This window comes from Cydia pomonella, chromosome 2, assembly GCF_033807575.1.
Source record: "Cydia pomonella isolate Wapato2018A chromosome 2, ilCydPomo1, whole genome shotgun sequence".
Classification (NCBI taxonomy): domain Eukaryota; kingdom Metazoa; phylum Arthropoda; class Insecta; order Lepidoptera; family Tortricidae; genus Cydia; species Cydia pomonella.
This window is the reverse complement of record NC_084704.1, coordinates 28808243-28825897: the sequence shown is the minus strand read 5'-3', so window position 1 is coordinate 28825897 and position 17655 is coordinate 28808243. Positions and strand designations below refer to the sequence as shown.

General features: G+C 39.2%; 3 protein-coding genes across 3 annotated transcripts; 1 reads left to right on the top strand and 2 right to left on the bottom strand.

Moving 5' to 3' along the window:
• The first annotated feature begins 3203 nt into the window (after positions 1–3203).
• Positions 3204–5401, top strand: LOC133534839 (eukaryotic translation initiation factor 3 subunit K). Its single transcript, XM_061874128.1, is given in 5 exon segments — positions 3204–3365; positions 3438–3657; positions 3988–4207; positions 5203–5310; positions 5313–5401. Coding segments are annotated over 5 exon segments (642 nt in total). The 5' UTR covers positions 3204–3312; the 3' UTR covers positions 5354–5401.
• Positions 5402–5531: 130 nt separating this feature from the next.
• On the bottom strand, positions 5532–7199 carry LOC133534838 (histidine-rich glycoprotein-like). The gene is made up of 2 exons (XM_061874127.1): positions 6772–7199; positions 5532–6678 (listed from the first exon to the last, which is right to left on the bottom strand). Exon 2 carries the CDS (start codon positions 6673–6675, stop codon positions 5851–5853), a length of 825 nt encoding a protein of 274 aa, XP_061730111.1. The 5' UTR covers positions 6676–6678; positions 6772–7199; the 3' UTR covers positions 5532–5850.
• A 135-nt stretch (positions 7200–7334) lies between these two features.
• LOC133534837 (histidine-rich glycoprotein-like) lies at positions 7335–8394 on the bottom strand. Its single transcript, XM_061874126.1, has one exon. The coding sequence runs from the start codon at positions 8306–8308 to the stop codon at positions 7424–7426; it is 885 nt and encodes a 294-aa protein (XP_061730110.1). The 5' UTR covers positions 8309–8394; the 3' UTR covers positions 7335–7423.
• Positions 8395–17655: the final 9261 nt, after the last annotated feature.

Genomic DNA, 17655 nt, shown 5'->3' with positions numbered 1-17655 from the left:
TTAATCTGTTAAACTGTCATAACCTTCTATGGTGGCTACTTGGTTATATTCGGTGCGAATAGGTGCGAACTTGATCAACCAAAAATCAATTTGATAGTTCCCATTTTGAATAAGTGCTTTGCCGCAAACTAAATCCGATCAGCTGACGCTTCGTCGCCATCTTGCCGCGAACCAAACTGCGAAATCGCCGTGAAGTTGTGCGAGTGTAGAGTCTTGGTCAACGTCGCGATATGTTCGCTCCGTGAAGTCGCGCCGCGATTCACGCGCATAGTCTGGAGGGGGCTTAATGTAAACAGCAAGTGCGCGTCCCCCGCGACCCTTTTTGACTCGTGCCCAAAAAACCGCTCCAGACGCGAGGCCAACGACTGGCGAGCCGAGCTACGAGACGAGCCCACCGTTTACATCGTTTACATACACGTCTCTTGGCTCGGTTGGCGGCTCTGCTGGACCATGGAGATCAAAGAATACAATACTCACTAGGAGAAGAACGTTAACTCCATACAAAAAATGCCCCTTTCAAAACTTCGTTTATACTAGTGGCGCTCTCTTTGTATCTCAGAACTAAAATTGACAACCGGTTTAGTCTGGTGGGGTTTTGTAGGTAGTAATCTAGTTCTAGCTAATGGCCCTGAGTTCGAATCCCGGCGACAGAATTTCCTTTTGTATTTGTTCTTTTTTGTTTTTGTTGAGGTGAGGTTTTTAAATTAGCATTTCTCAAATAGACAAATATTATGTTAGATATTAATCAAAATCACAGGCATCATTTATCTTAAGAAATAATGAAATTATTTTAAAATATAAGGTAACAAAACAGTTATTATCAATTTATAAATGTTTTTATTCCTATATTTTAGGATCTTTTTACGTTCACCCTCTAAAAAAAACAGTCACATTTTAAACAATATTATAAGTCCATAACCTATCTCCCAATTACTAACCTCGCTAATTGCTACCAGGGGTCTAAACTAAATTGCCAGCTAAAACAATATTAGATTTTACATATATGATGATTTTTTATTCTAATTTCGGACGGGATATAGCGTCCGTGGGACTTGGTAAGATTAAATTTATATATTTAAATTTGGCAATAGTACGCTTATTTTATTTTAAGATTAAAATATTTCTTACCTTGAAATAATTGTTTTTTCTTCGTTTAGTACAATGGATTAAACCTTAACTGAGTCTGTGCGGAGACTATGTGCGGTAGATTTTTAATTTTGAAAATTAATCAATAAATATATTACAAGCAAATAAGCAACCTTTTATTTTGAAATAACTTCAAAATATAGAAATAATTATCTCTTAGGACAAAAAATGTCTGTGATTTTGATTAATATCTAATAATAAAAATATATTTGAGAATGATAATTTGAAAATCATACCCAACAAAAACAAAAAAGATATTCCGTCGCCGGGAGATCGAACCCAGAACCACTAGCTAAAACTGGATTACTACCTATAATTAAATAATTACTACCAAACCCCGCCAGGCTCAACCGGTTTTCAATTTTAGTTCTGAGAAACAAAGAGAGCGCCACTAGTTTAAACGAAGTTTTGAATAGGATTTTTTTTTGTATGGACTTATCGTTCTTCTCCTAGTGAGTATTATATTCTTTGGTGCAGATAAATCGAAGATTTAATATTCGAAACTGCCACTGATGAACTTCCAATGAACGATAAAATATATAGAGTCTGGCTACTGAAATATTACACACATTTTTGGCGGGAAATTCAAAAAATCTTAAGCTGGTCACACTTTGTGTAGTAGGAATTATAGTTTTGATACTAGAAAATATTTTTGATTTTCTGTGCACACGTAAGGTACCGAAGGAAATGAATTAAATATACGTTGATGTGCACTATGTAAAGTACAAAGACATATATGTATAGACATGTTTCGCCAAGATATTTTTATATATTTTATATTTTTATGTCGAATTACTACGGACCAGTCACTCCACAGATTTCTTCTAAATATTGGTTTTCAGTAACTCGTTACGTTCCAATGTTTTGATTTTACTGATATTTTCCAGAACTTCTAGTTTATCCGTGTCTTTACACACTTGTCCTGTTCATGAGATTCAGGTATTAAGAAATTCACGTACTTAATCAAAGTTATAGGCAAATGTTAAAACTAGTGCTTAAAGTATCAAAATATTAATAGAGCACCAACCCACTAAATTGTTTACGACTTGTAAACATTGCAGTCTTTCGTTATACAACTCTTCACGTCGACTTCGCACATTGTCGTAATTATTTACGAGGTTAAATAATAGTTTGCGGACCTCCTTCGGTATAGTCATTATTAATATTATTTAAAATAAACTGAAATAAACCCCTTATAAATAAACCGCGAACAATTTAAATGAATGACATAAATTGACAACAGACTTTTAGCTTTTTTTAAAATCATAGACAATTGGTGATACAACAAGGAAATATCTGTCAACAATATTTGGTTAGCCAGACTCTAGTTATCAAATCGACCGATTTGTTAATTCCATCTCGACTAGCCTTTATAGTATTTTATAGTCTATGATACTATACTAAAGGTCTTCGCACACTATACCAATTCCACACCAACTCAACTCACTTTTGGTTCACCTTAGTGGACGACGAGTGGACGACGCGTAGACCACCCGACAGTTACCTAAATTTAAACATTGTACTATAGGACATACAAGATAAGGCTTTAATTTCAATATTTAATTTTGAGTCGAGTGGCTGTTGAGTTGTAACAATGTGCTAAGACCTTTAGTCTATGCACAGTTGTCATATTTGACAGCATTGGTCATGCTCGTTTTCCCGCACATCTTTTTAGATTAGAGCTAAGTGATTCTGCTGTTTGTGCACATTGTAATTTTGATGTATGTGATCTTGAACATATTTTTTTCCATTGTCCTTCATTTAATTTACAAAGGTTATTGTTTGTTGCTATGTGTATGGATACTGGTTTGCAAGTTCTGCCAAATTCAGTAGAGGGCCTTTTGAAATATCCACAATTATATCCTGTAATCTATCAATTTGTTACTCATACTATAGGTAGTTTGTAAATATCTCATGTAACTATTAGATTCGTGTCTCATTTTTATGTGAATTAGTTATAAGTAAAGTACTTATTATATGTTACTTTTGTATTTCATGCTTGAGCTGATAGCCTGGTTGCCAATGCTCGTAATAAATAAAAAAAAAAAAACATATTTGACACTTTTGACAGCTGACGTTTCTTAGATATTATTGCATGGCGAAGCCACGCGTAACCTTACTATTTTACAAGTATTTTAAATAGCTAAAGCCGATAGAATTTCTAAAATGGCAGAAACAATGAAACAAACTGTCGCCAGTATACTGAAAAGTATAGAACGGTAAATACGCTGTTTTCCTAGTGTAATCTTTTAGTACCTTGAAAACAGTCTTAACTATTTTGTAATTTTTAGATATAATCCTGCGAATCTGCAGACTCTGGAACGCTATGTTGATATGCAGTCTCGGGAAAACACGTACGATCTGGAAGCGAATCTGGCAGTGCTGAAGTTGTACCAGTTTAATCCGGAGAAATTCAATGCCGATATTACCTGCCAGATTCTTCTGAAGGCATTGACGAACTTCCCGCATACTGATTTTACTTTATGCAAGTGTTTACTTCTTGAATCAGTGGTAAGTTAACAATTTTTAATATTTTATGCCCTTATATGCAAATTTTATTGTAAATGGGTACAGCATTGCTAATTAACCTCTAACATTCAAACCAGGTTTACTTTCCACGAGTATTATTGTTGAAAGTTTATTCTAAATTTGTAGTATGTAGCTCTGTCCATTAAGTGCCATACCAAATATAAGTTTTTTGTTTGTAGGCAGTTGTGTTTGGTCTTTGTTTCTAACAAATCTGCTTAGATGGATACTTATATGTATATTGTATAATATAATTTAAATATTAGCATAATTTAGTGCACTTACCTAAACTGGTATTTTAATTAATGTTTATAGCCTGAAAACGAGACAATATCACAAATCAAGTATTTAGCTGACATCCTGGAGCAGTGTGACTTCGCCCAATTCTGGAACCGTGTGCACCAGATGCCAGAGCTGTGCAACCGCATCAGCGGCTTCCACGATTCCATCCGCAAGTTTGTCTGCCATGTTGTGGGCATCACCTTCCAGACTATTGAGAAGAACAACTTGGCCAATTTGCTTGGTGGCATTGATGGTGAGGCTTGTAAACCACTTTTGTATATTATTAAGTTTTGAGTATATTGTTGTATTATAAAACAAACCAACTATAGTCCAGTCACACACAAGTTCAATATGTAATTTGTTAACTTTTTTTTATACTAAACAGATCAACCTAGCCCTAACTAAATAAATCTTGTACTATGGGTACTAGGTGACGATATACATACATATATGGATAAATACATACTTATATACATAGAAAACACCAATATATGTGTTCATCACATAAATAAATGCTCTTATTGGGATTCGAAAACTAGGATAGCCGAAAGCCGATGGGGCTTCATAGGCAGGGTTACTACCCACTAGGCCAGACTAATAAATAATTATATAAATAATAGGTAATTAAGGATCAATACCAATCTTCTTTTTGTTGTTGCCTGAGTTTTTTCTTCCTTTTATCAATATGTTTTGCCGCAGAACTGCGACAAATAATATTTACACCTGATCAAAGATATCTGAGTTTATTTTGGACCATCCCTGGAAGTATTTGGACTTTATGATATTCATTGTCACAAAAGCTAGTTTATATCTTTGCAGTAAAATTATATAACATAAATTTTGCACTTTTTGCAGTAAAGTTTAGTGAGAGTAAAAGATTTAATTTTAGATGTTTGTTTCAAAACTGTGTACCATACATATAGATTTGTCACTCCATAGCAAGGAATTCAAACAAAGCTACCTTTATTTTATATGTCAATAGCCGGGTCCACACAGAGCGAGCATACGCGCGAGGCAATTTCCTCACACACAAACCGGTCTATGTAGACGTGCCTGGGCCGTGGTGGCGCGCTCGGGCGAGGAAAACGCACGCGTCGCCTAGGCCTAGGCACGTCTACACTGGTCGGTTTGTGCGTGAGGAAATTGCCTCGTATGTACGTGCTCGCTCGCTCTGTGTGGACCTGCCTAGTTTCAAACTCAGTTACTAACTATTTACTAAAACATATTATGTCTTTTCTCCTATTTCAGATGTTACTCTAAAACACTGGGTTAAGAAATATGGATGGCGGGATGATGGCAACCTAATTTTCATTGCCAATCAAGATGAAAATATCAAGACAAAGAATATCACTGAAAAATTGAGTTTGACCATCTTGCTCCGCTCATGGCTCTCTTGTAATGTGATGAAATATTTCATAAAAATAAAATAATCATGCTTACAGGTTGAGTATTGAGTATTATGTTTGTGTATTTGCTATTTCACCTTTGTTGTAGATGATCCTTGAATATTTTCCGAGTAGATTTTATAGTGTAATATACCTTTAACTAGTAAAGAAACCCAAAATAAAGATTTATAATTATAAAAAAGACAACATTTAATAATAACAGCCTTACTGTTTTATCCTGTTATTCGTAAAGTTAGACAAATTAAACTAGTCAATATCTCAACATAGCTGATCATCACACTACGCTTCGTCGCATCACTTAAGGTCTACAGACAAATTGTTGTTAATGTTAACGTTTTCGAAATGGGTAAATAAATTAATTTTGGATCTAAGTCTAACCGTTAAATCTAAATTACATACTTGCTGACTTAGTATTATGCAAAATGACTTATACACATAAAAAAAATATATATTATTATCACAAATGAAAATGAATAAGTAAATTTGGTAATTAGCCCTTTTTGTGGTGGCTGTATCCATGCTCCTTGCCGCCGGCGTGGCCGCCCTTCTTGCCGTGGTCGTGGTGGTGCGCGTGGTGCTCCTCGTGGCCGTGGTGGCCCTTGTGCCCCTTATGGTCCTCATCGTAGTGGCCCTTGTCGTGGTGGCCCTTCTTGCCATGGTGCTTCTCGTGGTGGCCCTTCTCGTGGTGGCCGCCCTTCTTGTGGTGGCCTTCCTTCTTGTCGTGGTGGCCGTGGAAGTCTCCGTGCTTGTGGTGGTGGCCGCCCTTGTGGAAGTCGTCATAGAACTTGTGCTCCTTGTGGTACTCGTCCTTGTGCGACTTGTGGTGGAAGCCGGTGGTCTTGGAGCCCTTCTTGTGGCCCTTCTTGTGTCCGAACTTGCCGCCCTTGTGCCCGTGAGCCGCCTCGTGGTGCTCTCCGTGGTGGTCATGCTCGTCGTGGTGCTTCTTCTTGTGTCCACCGTGCTCGCCGTGGTGGCCCTCGTGGTGGTGCTTTTCGTGGTGTCCGTGCTCGGCCTTGTCGTGATGGTGGTGAGACTTGTATCCCTTGTCGCCCTTTTCCCCGTCCTCTTTGTGGTGATGCTCCTTGTGTTCGTGGCCGCCGCCTGCCTCGTGGTGGCTGTCCTTGGGCTTATGTTTGTGCTCGGTGCCCGCGACCGCCTGGTCGCGAGCTTCGGTCCCGGCGCCCGCTAAATCGTCTCCCAGTATGGCACCCACCTCCGCACTCACATTTTGATCGCCTTTCAAATCGCTTACGTTCCTTGCCCGTGATGAAACGATGGCCAAGGCTAAAAGCCCTGCTATTACTGTGATTTTCATCCTCTGTAAGGAAACGAAATGTTAGAGTAGTGCGTCGTTAACACAGCAATGATGTAACAATTCGGAAAAATATTTAAAAATAAATTGTTTTCTTACCGGCGTTGCACGTGGGTGTTTAGGAGGACAACTACTGACGCAGAGTGTCACAAGAGTTTCCGTTCTTTGAATTTATAGATAAGAACACTTTCATCTGTTGTCGATTACAGGCTGATCTTTAGCAATCATATTGCTGTTGGTTTCTGGACGAGTGACTCCGCGCGGTGACGACATCGCTCGGGCTCCGCGCGGACTGAATTGGTTTCGGTGCTACAGAAATATACCGGGCCAGACTATGCGTCATTAACTACTCTTATTTTAATTTAGGGTTCAGCTGGAGTAAAACATTGACGGTAAATATAAATAGTATGATACGTTGGAGTTCCGTACGATACCTAGGTACTTTGCTCGCGACTGCTTTTTTCACAATAGTGGTATAGTTGAGGTATATCGATATAATTATCCGTATATCAATATAATTATCTCTAGTACTGAGACCACAAAATTTGAGTTCGGTATATTTGTCCTTGGTACCTTGTCCAAGTATGCTGGGACTTAAAATGTCTTACTATAAATGATTTGAATATGAGCCGCTATCTTAATTCATAATTAAAACTAATCTCTTATTTTAAATTCAACTTTATTTTACATTTATTTACATGGAGGTATTGTAAAAAATAACAATAAAAACATAAGAAATATTTTAACAGTCTCAGTGTTTGCCATGATGGAAGCCCCAGTGCTTGTGGTCTTCGTGGCCGCCCTTCTTGCCGTGGTCGTGGTGGTGGTGGTGGTGCTCCTCGTGGCCGTGGTGGCCCTTGTGTCCCTTGTGGTCCTCGTCGTAGTGGTGCTTGTCGTGATGGCCCTTCTTGCCGTGGTGGTGCTCGTGGTGACCGGAATGGTGATGGCCGCCCTTCTTGTGGCCACCGCCCTTCTTCTCGTGGTGTCCGTGGTGATGGCCGTGCTTGTGATGTTTGCCCTCCTTGTGATGGTCGTCGTAGAAGTGGTGGTCCTTGTGGTACTCGTCCTTATGGTACTTCTTGTGGTAGCCCTCTGTCTCCTCGCCCTTGTCGTGGTGTTTCTTGTGGCCGTGCTTGCCGCCCTTGTGGTGGTGGCCATGCTCGTGGTGTTTGCCGTGGTGGTCGTGCTCGTCCCAGTGCTTCTTGTGGCCACCGCCGTGCTCCTCGTGGTGGCCCTCGTGGTGGTGCTTGCCGTGATGGCCGTGCTCGCCCTTGTGGTGGTGGTGATGGCCCTTGTGTCCCTTGTGGCCCTTCTCGCCGTGCTCGTGGTGGTGGTGCTCGTGGTGCTCCTTGCCGCCACCTTCCTCGTGATGGTGGCCCTTGTGGTGGCTTGCGGCGGCGACTAGGTCGGTTTCTTTCTGGCCTAGCTCGCGGCCGGAACAAACGACCATCACGCACCCCAGTGCGGCTAGGGCGACCAGCGTCCTCATTTTGGTCGTTTTGAGGAACTCTTGTTGAATGATTGAAACCTGGGTGTGTACTGATTGTCTGAGTGTCCGAGAGGCATTTATATTATGAGATTTTGTTGCGGGTTGCACGGTGAAACCACCGGCAAGGACGTCGCGGCCGCGCCGCATGCGCTACGCCTAATTACGGTTTCTGGTGATTGCGGTTGCGACATGGGCCTAAAAGTGTTTTGTCGTCGGGACGGGGCAAAAACGCTAGCGACACGTGGGTCATGGATATAGCGGCTTCACCAGTAGGTGAAGCCGCTATATCCATATTTTTAATAGTAAGTAGTTTTAAGTACTATAAAAAATATATCATCTTTGTGATCCCTTCTAAATACAAGTTTATTTGTAGTTCGCTATTCATATTGTAAATATTGCTTGTACCTAACTTACTATTTGTTTACATAGTAGGCAGTATACACTGTACTTTATTTGTCTAGTCTGTATGTAATATTGGTAGGTATGGGTACTAGAGTTGAAGTCACGCATACAACAACAATAACATATAATGACAGGGATTTTTTGAAATAAGTTTTTACCTGCCTACTTATTCTTTCTTTGTACAGTCAGCGTCAAATACTTTGTAGCAGTCAATGTGGCCAATTAGTTCGGTACACCATATATATATATAGTCCTCCTCGCCGTATCCGACGATGGCGACTCCTTCAACTGTTTTTATTCGGAAACATGGAAAGCTCTAATATGGCTTGCAAAGCCAAATTTGGTTTTGAAAATGCGATCGCATGGCGCGCAATGAAGCTGACCAGCTGGGTTGTAGGTATAGGTATACGAGGGCCTCGGTCGCGTCTTACGGAGATGGCGCTTGGCATCCAGGTCTTCCAAGCGCCGCTGCTCGTATTGCTACCATACCATACTAAATATATGGTGTACTGAACTATTTGACTACAAATACTTTGTAGCAACCAAGCTACAAAGTATTTGACGCTGACTGTACCCAAATTGAACCGCCAAGTGCAAGGTGGACCAAAAAGTTTCTTAAAGGTTTACTTTTAGCTTAATATCGTGCGCAAGTCTTATTCACCTATTCATTTATTCAATCCTGTTTTTGCAATTAGTACCTACTCTGTGTAGCTGTGTGTGTAATCATTCACCTCAACTACATTAGGTACATATCAACTAATTAGGATTTATTTATTGTCATATGCTTTAAGCCAGCAGGATAATGTCACTTAAAAAGCTACTAGTTTTTGTCAATAGTTTTGGGGATAAAAATTTGCAGTTATTTATTTTGAGTACATAGATAAGCAAAGTAAAACAGACATCGTAGATAGTCCTTAAGTACTCATGTTTCTTTGCGCAGTCAGTAATATTTTACTTATATAAAGGTAGAGACGTTTCCAACGGACCCATGCTGCCGCGGAATTGCATTGCATTTTATTTTGGTGTAAAGTGATGTAATCCGTGTTAACTCCTGGTGCATTTCGATCAAAAACGCGGCATACCTACGGCAGCAGTTTCATTGCCGTATCGTAACTTCCAGACATTTTTAACGCGCGTTTGTACAATTTTTTTGTGATAGGTACGGCAATATTCTTAAGAATTTCTTTATAATCACGGCTATTTAAGACTATACGCAAAATATGCGTATTTTTTCACATTTTCCTTCATAAACCATATTTTTCTACAACAAAAAATATTAAATAATTGTTTTGGAATCATCAATTTCAGCTCTTTCAATGATGAGACTGAATTTTTGCCCCCTCTTCATATTGGGCATTTTCCATAGTTATTAAAAGTAATATTTTTAATGTGTCTTGGGTTAGCGTTGTTCATAACTATGATGAATAACTACAATGATTCAGGCGTTACTTTGCGGAAATTCATACTAATTAAAACAAAAATTATTACTTTGTAGTACGGGAACTACGGGAAGTAATGTCATATCATAAGGTACAAATTTGAGTATCGGATGAATTCATTTGGCACAGATGTAATATACGTCAAGCCTAGCGGATTTAGCCCGGTAGCCATCTGCCACCCCCTGGAGGGTAGGCAAGGCCCCCCCTTGCATCCAAAGTTTCACGCCGCCACGCTTTAGAAAAAGCGGCCAAGAGCGAGTCGGACTCGCCCATGAAGGGTTCCGTACCATTTATGACGTATTAAAAAAACTACTTACTAGATCTCGTTCAAACCAATTTTCGGTGGAAGTTTGCATGGTAATGTATATCATATATTTTTTTAGATTTTTCATTCTGTTATTTTAGAAGTTACGGGGGGGGGGGGGGGGCACACATTTTTCCACTTTGGAAGTGTCTCTCGCGCAAACTATTCAGTTTAGAAAAAAGTGATATTAGAAACCTAAATATCATTTTTGAAGACCTATCCATATACCCCACACGTATGGGTTTGATGAAAAAAGATTTTTTGAGTTTCAGTTCTAAGTATGGGGAAGTCCCAAAATTTACTGTTTTTTTTTCTATTTTTGTGTAAAAATCTTAATGCGGTTCATAGAATACATCTACTTACCAAGTTTGAACAGTATAGCTCTTATAGTTTCGGAAAAAAAGTGGCTGTGACATAAACGGACAGACAGACGGACATATAATGTATAGTTTAATAGAAAAAAAGGAAAACATTGACGAACATATCAATCTCGGTTTGCAATTTCCGATTTGCGGTATTTTTGAAAATCCTGAATTTTGTGCGAAAAAAATTGTATCTTAAAGAATATTTATCTAACTTTAAAAAAGTATATAATTTATTATATATAATAATCATTCATCTATCTAAAAAAAATCGGACAGTAAGCGGCGGTACCTAGGAACAGTAGGAACTTTTTCAATCGTCTCACATAATTTGTTGCGTGTATTAAGTATTCGGTTTTCAGTATTCATTTATTTCTTGCTTCCATGATACATTTGGTTTTATATGCAAAATATGTATATTTAACTTAGTTATTGTCTGTTACTTATTATCTGATGCATCAATAATAGTATTTTTATATTTCTAATCGTTTATCTTTTTTTACATTTTCTACCACAGTGGCATAATTTGGCACATTTTTATTGTTTTTTTAAGACAGTTGCACCTAAAGGGCCCTTCACACTCGTGCGCGAATCGAGGCGCGAAGCCGCGAACGCGAGTGTGGTTGGCCCTCGCGTCGATTTCGCAGATTGTTCACGCCTTCGCGCCTTATTCTCCGTTTTTTGGCCGTATTTGGCCCGCGTCAAAGGCGACGCGAAGCGCGAACTTGCAAGACTCCACACTCGCAATCGCTTCGCGCCGCGATTCGCTCACGAGTCGGTTAATCTGTTAAACTGTCATAATCTTCTATGGTGGCTACTTGGGTTATATTCGGTGCGAATAGGTGCGAACTTGATCAACCGAAAATCAATTTGACAGTTCCCAGTTTGAATCAGTGCCTTGCCGCAAACTAAATCCGATCAGCTGACGCTTCGGCGCCATCTTGCCGCGAACCAAACTGCGAAATCACCATGAAGTTGTGCGAGTGTGGAGTCTATGTCAACGTCGCGATATGTTCGCTCCGCGAAGTCGCGCCGCGATTCACGCGCATAGTCTGGAGGCGGCTTAACACCGCACCGTGACTTGTACTTGCACCGAATCAGTTCACGACAAGCGGTAGCAGCAACTGCTGCAGTAGACCGCTTTGGTTTCCAATTATTTTATTCCATTTCCCATTCCCAATCCACGGGACTGGGAAGATTTTGAATCGGCACCATCGCTTGTCGCCATACGTGCACATATCTATATCGATATCGCACACAGTGTCGGCATTCAGTGGATGAGGGAAAAAAACTGCTTATGAAGCATGGAATATTTTTTCATCAGCAACTAATATATTTACAGTGCCGGATTAAGACATTTTGATGCCCTAAGCATTTCTACACCATGGTGCCCCCTCATCAAGATTACATTGAATTTTCTTGGTAAATTGAGTGACGTTTATTGCCGCATTACTGCTGAGAATAGAATTTTCAATCCGTCACATCATTTTATCACTGAAATTGACAGTACTGCAGCAGTAATGTTCCAACAGTATGTAAGGCAAATTGAAGATCGTGCTTCGCATAAGGCCGGAAGCGAGTCAACCAATGTCCAAGTGTGAGAAGACATAAGCCGTACTCCGCACAGGGTTTTGCAACCTCTAGAGCTTTCCTGCGAAGCTCATTCATGTGAGAGCAAAGACAGAGCTTCAGTAGGAGCTTATCCATTGGCCGCAAGTGTCTTAAATAGCAAATTATTGTTTACGAAAACGGGACTTAATAGGGTAAGTTTTAAAATTACCACTGACCCGACGTTTCAAAAACGGCGTTGTCCCCATTTTTATTTTTTTTATTTTAATATTTAATATATATATACAGCATTACAGTCGAGACCAAAGCACTGTACAATTCAGATTATATGATAGGATTACATACTAGGAAAAACAGATCACAATCAACTTTCGTCCATCACCTCGCAATACCGCAGACACATCTGATACACAGCCGTCCATCGACTTGCAAACATATCACAATCTGGTGCCCATGACAGAAAGGAGTTCAGCAGCCTTAGAGCCCGCACAGCAGGCGAGTTTTTATGTGCTACAGTGCGTGTAATTGGGACGGCCAAAAGCTTGTGACTTCGCGGTCGCAGGAGATTTTTGGGCACAAATGGAATAGCGAGTCTAACAGTTCGTCCTACCAGTTCAGGACAGTCTGTCTCGCCACGTAAAACTCCACATGCTGTCACCAGGAGATTGTAATTGCGTCTGACTGCAAGGGAATTAAAACCTAATGATCCTAATAAGTACTTGGTCGGATATAAGAATGGATAGTAAGTATATAACTTCTTATACAAGAACCTAAGAAATGTTTCTTGCACTTTTTCTACGAGAAGGGCGTATGTGATTTCAGCTGGGTTCCAAACAATACTTGCCGCCTCAAGCTTACTCCTCACAAGAGCCGTGTAGAGCAGTTTGATGGCTCTGGGATCGTTGAATTCGCGCACATTCCTGATGACGAAACCAAGTCGCTTATAACAATTGGCAGCTAATCCTTTTATGTGGTCATGAAAAGTAAGAGAGGCGTCGAAGGTAACACCCAGGTCTTTGACAGTTGTTACACGAGCTATGACTTCTGAGCCAAGGACATACTGTGCAATTAAAGGTTTTGGCGAGCGAGTATAGGACATAACGCAACATTTAGAGATGGTCTCGGAGATGACTGGGTAAAGTCGACATCATTATCTTGACGTTGGAAGTAATTTAGAACTTAATCAAACGCGATTAAGTCCCGTTTTCTTAAATAATAATGTGTCACAATTAGGCCAATAAAATTAGATTTTTTCGAATTTGGTCCTAAAAATGCGTGTAATCCCAGTTTGCTCCATTCCAGGAGGTGTGCATAAATGTTTCCTCATTTTCAGTTTTTTTTTTTTTGAAAATCGAAAACGGTACGTCCGGCGGAAAATTTGTTCTAATTATGATTAAAATTATGATATCTGAGGATCCGAAATGTAATTTAATTATGTTCTTGCAATAAAACATATTGATTTATTGAAGGTACCCTAATATGTATTCCTAGTCTAAATTGTATAAAAGGGTCGACATTTTTTATTTTTGGTAAATTCATGTTAAAAATCCAAAAACGCCTTCTTACTAGTGTCTAATCCACGAACTGTCCTATGTCCTTCAAAATCAAGTGGTTTCGAAAAGAAAAAATATCTCCTAAGGATCCCAAAATGTATGCATACCCCCTGAGATGGAGCAAACTTGGATTACACGCATTTAGAATGAAATGAAAGTATTAAAACATTTTCCAGCTTGCTGGGAATTAATTCCTCAAAACGCTATTTTTGGATCTAATTTGATTGGCCTAAATCGTGAAAGTTTAAATCAGTGTTTTTAAAGGCAAAGTCTAAGGCTGAGCTTTTCATAATAAGGCTGAACGCGTGGAGCGTTCGATCGGCGCTTACGGATGAGGCATGGATGAGGCCAAAGGTAGAGCTGGAAGAAAGCATTTGAATTTGACCACTGGCGAGGTATGAATGGCTGAACGTCCGGAGCGTCCGATCGCGGTGGGTTATCATACAATACAACTGATGGCGCGGTGTGAGCAAGGCAGAAGGCCCAGCTTCGAGAGAGGACAGCTTAGATTTGGATCCATGTTAAGTGAAAGTAAGGCAGTTTGCACAAAGTAGAAGGCCTAGCGTCGTATAAGACCTAACGCCGAACTGCAAAAGAGTGGCTTGAAATCGAACCTGTAATCACGGTTCTCCTACTGCTCGGCCTTTGGCTTAAGTGGAAACCGAAACTTAATAAGTTGCTTTTGGTTTAGTGCCTTCGCGGGGCCCTTTATAACAGTTTGACAATTAGGTCGCAGGATCATGGTTCTGCAGCAACTCGGCCAGGCCGACACATCTGGCGTGCAAGAGAGCAAAATTCGCTACCAAATCGGTAATCTACGTCGACAAAATCGGTTGGCCACAAGCCCGACGGTAAAATATTTTGGCTATGACCTTTGAGGGCCTCCGCGAAGGGTTGGAGATGTGCTTACGTGTCCTCACTCATTTACGACCCTTCGTTATTAGATGGGTACTTGCACACGTCAAAGTCGACAAAAAGTTTCGTGTACTTACATAAGTACTACGACTGCGATGCAGCCTGCGCGTTTTTTTCCTACGATTTTGGTGCCCCCCTAGACGTGGTGCCCTAAGCAAGTCTTATTTTGCTTAATGGTTAATCCGGCACTGTATATTTAATATGCTCGCTGATGGAGACTTAGAAAACTGTAACCAAATTATTCAAAAATGTATTATAACGATGTATAGCACAATCGGATTAGGACCAATCTCTGGAACAGTCATGAAATTTGGTATGTATATAAATTAAGGTCCCCTTTTTCATGCCCACGCCATTTGACATTTGGGGACCTCGAGGTTTCGCAGCCATCTTGGAAAATGTGTACCATCCAGGAGAGATTCGCGTTTTACTCTAAATCTACATTCTTTATGAAAATAGTGTAAGGCAACATTAAAGCTTATTCAATTCTACACTAAAAAGTCCTGGATATCGATTTCCAGAGGATGAGGCATTCTAGTAGCTTACAGGTGCAACTGAGAAGCGATATGGGTCGGAAGTTTTCAGGCTTGTCGTCTGTTTTGCCAGGCTTCAGGACTGCGATGACTTTGCCCAACTTGAATTCCCTAGGTAGGCAGTTGTTTCGTACAATGTGGTTGAAGAGTGCAGTAAGCCAGCTTTACGTTTGCTGGACCCATGGCTCGAATAAATTCGTTAAGCATGTTGTCCGGTCCTCCTGCTTTCCTATATTTTATGCTAAAGGGTCTTGAAAGGTACTGGCCCGTTGGAGCATTTCTTCTAACAGTCCTCAGTTCTTGTTTTTGTTTTAAGAGCTGATTACCAGGGTGTGCAAAAAACAATCAAAATGTACCGAATTATGGCACTGTGATGGAAAATGCAATTAAAAAATAAACTAATAGAAATCTAAAAATACTATCATTGATCCATTAGGCCAGAAGCGACCCAGACACAGTCAATAACTAAGTTAAGTATGTAATCTATATATTTTGTCCATAAAACCAACTTAATACTTGCAACGAATTATGTCAGACTAGACGATTGGAAAAGCTCCTAGGCACCGCCGCGTACTACGTCCGATTTTTTTCAGATAGATGTACCTATGTATAATAATTATGTACATATAATAACATATATTTTTTAAAAGCTAGAAACATATTATTTAAGTTTTTTTTTGTTTTTGTTATACGCCGTATATTTTTATTACGTTAAGTTAGAAGTTTGATTTTTTCACAGCTTCAAGGGACTGAAGATCTAAGTACCTAATTACAGTGAAACCTGGATAACGGAGATCTCAAGGGACCTGCGATTTAGTCTCACTTAAACGGGTATTCCACTTAGGTACACAGTTTTCTCAGATATCCAGGTTCAAAAAAATATTTGTCTCATTTAAAGAGGGTTTCAGTAATAGAGTTCAGAATACAAGTTAATTCAGTAATAGAGGTCATATTATTTAATAAAACAACCGTTATTTGTAAACATTAAACATACAGTTGTAAACTTTAGATATAGGGAATCAGAAAACCAACAAAAATAATCAAGTTCGTGTTTTTGTATGAAAGAAGTGTGTGACTTAAAAATTTTTTTTTTGTTTTTATGCTCGATTCATGTTAACAGGCACGGTTCAGGTTCAGGATATTCTGATAAATGTTTACGTTTTAGTTTTCATCGTCCTTCCAAAAATTGAAACTAAATATTGTGTTTATTGTTAATTATTCGAATAAAGTCGATTTTTGGCACATTAAATTCCACACAGACTTCATCGCGTGTCTTTCCATTTTCAAAAACGGATATTAACTTTTATTTTTCACGTGTTGTTAAAAACTTAAGCCATCGTTTCGGCATATTTCAAATATGTAAACACCCGGATGATAGCTAAACTAAACTAACACGAGACTCATTTCATTATGCACAATAAGCCAAAGTCCAAAATTAGACAAAGAACGAAACGGAAATTTATTTGCGTCCTACATAGCGTCTAGGTAGAGGTTCGAAGTTGACAGCATTCCAGTAATAGAGACTATATTATACAATATAAAATTCAAGAAATTCTTTTCATTTTGAGAGTGACATAAAAATTATCCTAGATGTTTGTTTTATTTAAATATACTGTTATTTTATTTTTTACCCCAGAAAAATACCTGATATTTTCTTATGTCCAAATAGTGCACTTTATAATTATACCACCTTTGTTTTTACGCATAAAGTATTATGATTGTAATGTTAAATGATACTTAAAACTGATTTGATATTATTTTAATAGCGATAGTATGAATATGAATATGAATATGCGTTCGTTAAGGATGCGTTCCATGTCATCCTTCCTTTTCAGCGATATCTAGCAGGCATGACCACTAGCCGCTGCGGGTACTTCGAGGTTGAGGAGCTGTCAGAAGCGGCTGTGGTTCTGGACCCCCCACAGTCAGTGTGGGTTTTGCTGGTGATATAGGTGACGGCTGCCCTACAGAGACTGGTCTATAGGTGACGGCTGTCTGTCTTCTGTCTGGATCTTCTGTTCCTGGCACTGGATCTTTTGTGGCCAGCTCTGTAGAATTTTCTGTCGGTTTTTAGCCAGGAGTTTCTTTTATAAATTGCACCATCATCAGTCTCTACTTTGTCGGCTCGGTGACCTTCTTCTGTCACTACTTTTGCTGGGACCCAGTTTTAATGAACTTTTCGTAGCATCACGTTTTCATTACTAACAAACTCTTTATTTTCCTTTTTTTCCGCTGTCTGCATATTTCTTTTCGTCTTCTTTAATTGTTTGTAATTGTTTAGTAACATTTTTTATTATTTTTTGGTGTAAGGAGTTTAATGTTTGTAGGAAGTAATTAAATAAATAATAAATAAAAATAAATAAATAAAAATGTTATTTATTCAGGTATCAACCCATTAAGTTACAATAACGCAAATA

Bases quoted from the DNA above. Each gene is read 5' to 3' on its own strand.
- LOC133534838 (XM_061874127.1), bottom strand. From the start codon at position 6,675: ATGAAAATCACAGTAATAGCAGGGCTTTTAGCCTTGGCCATCGTTTCA.
- LOC133534837 (XM_061874126.1), bottom strand. From the start codon at position 8,308: ATGCGGCGCGGCCGCGACGTCCTTGCCGGTGGTTTCACCGTGCAACCC.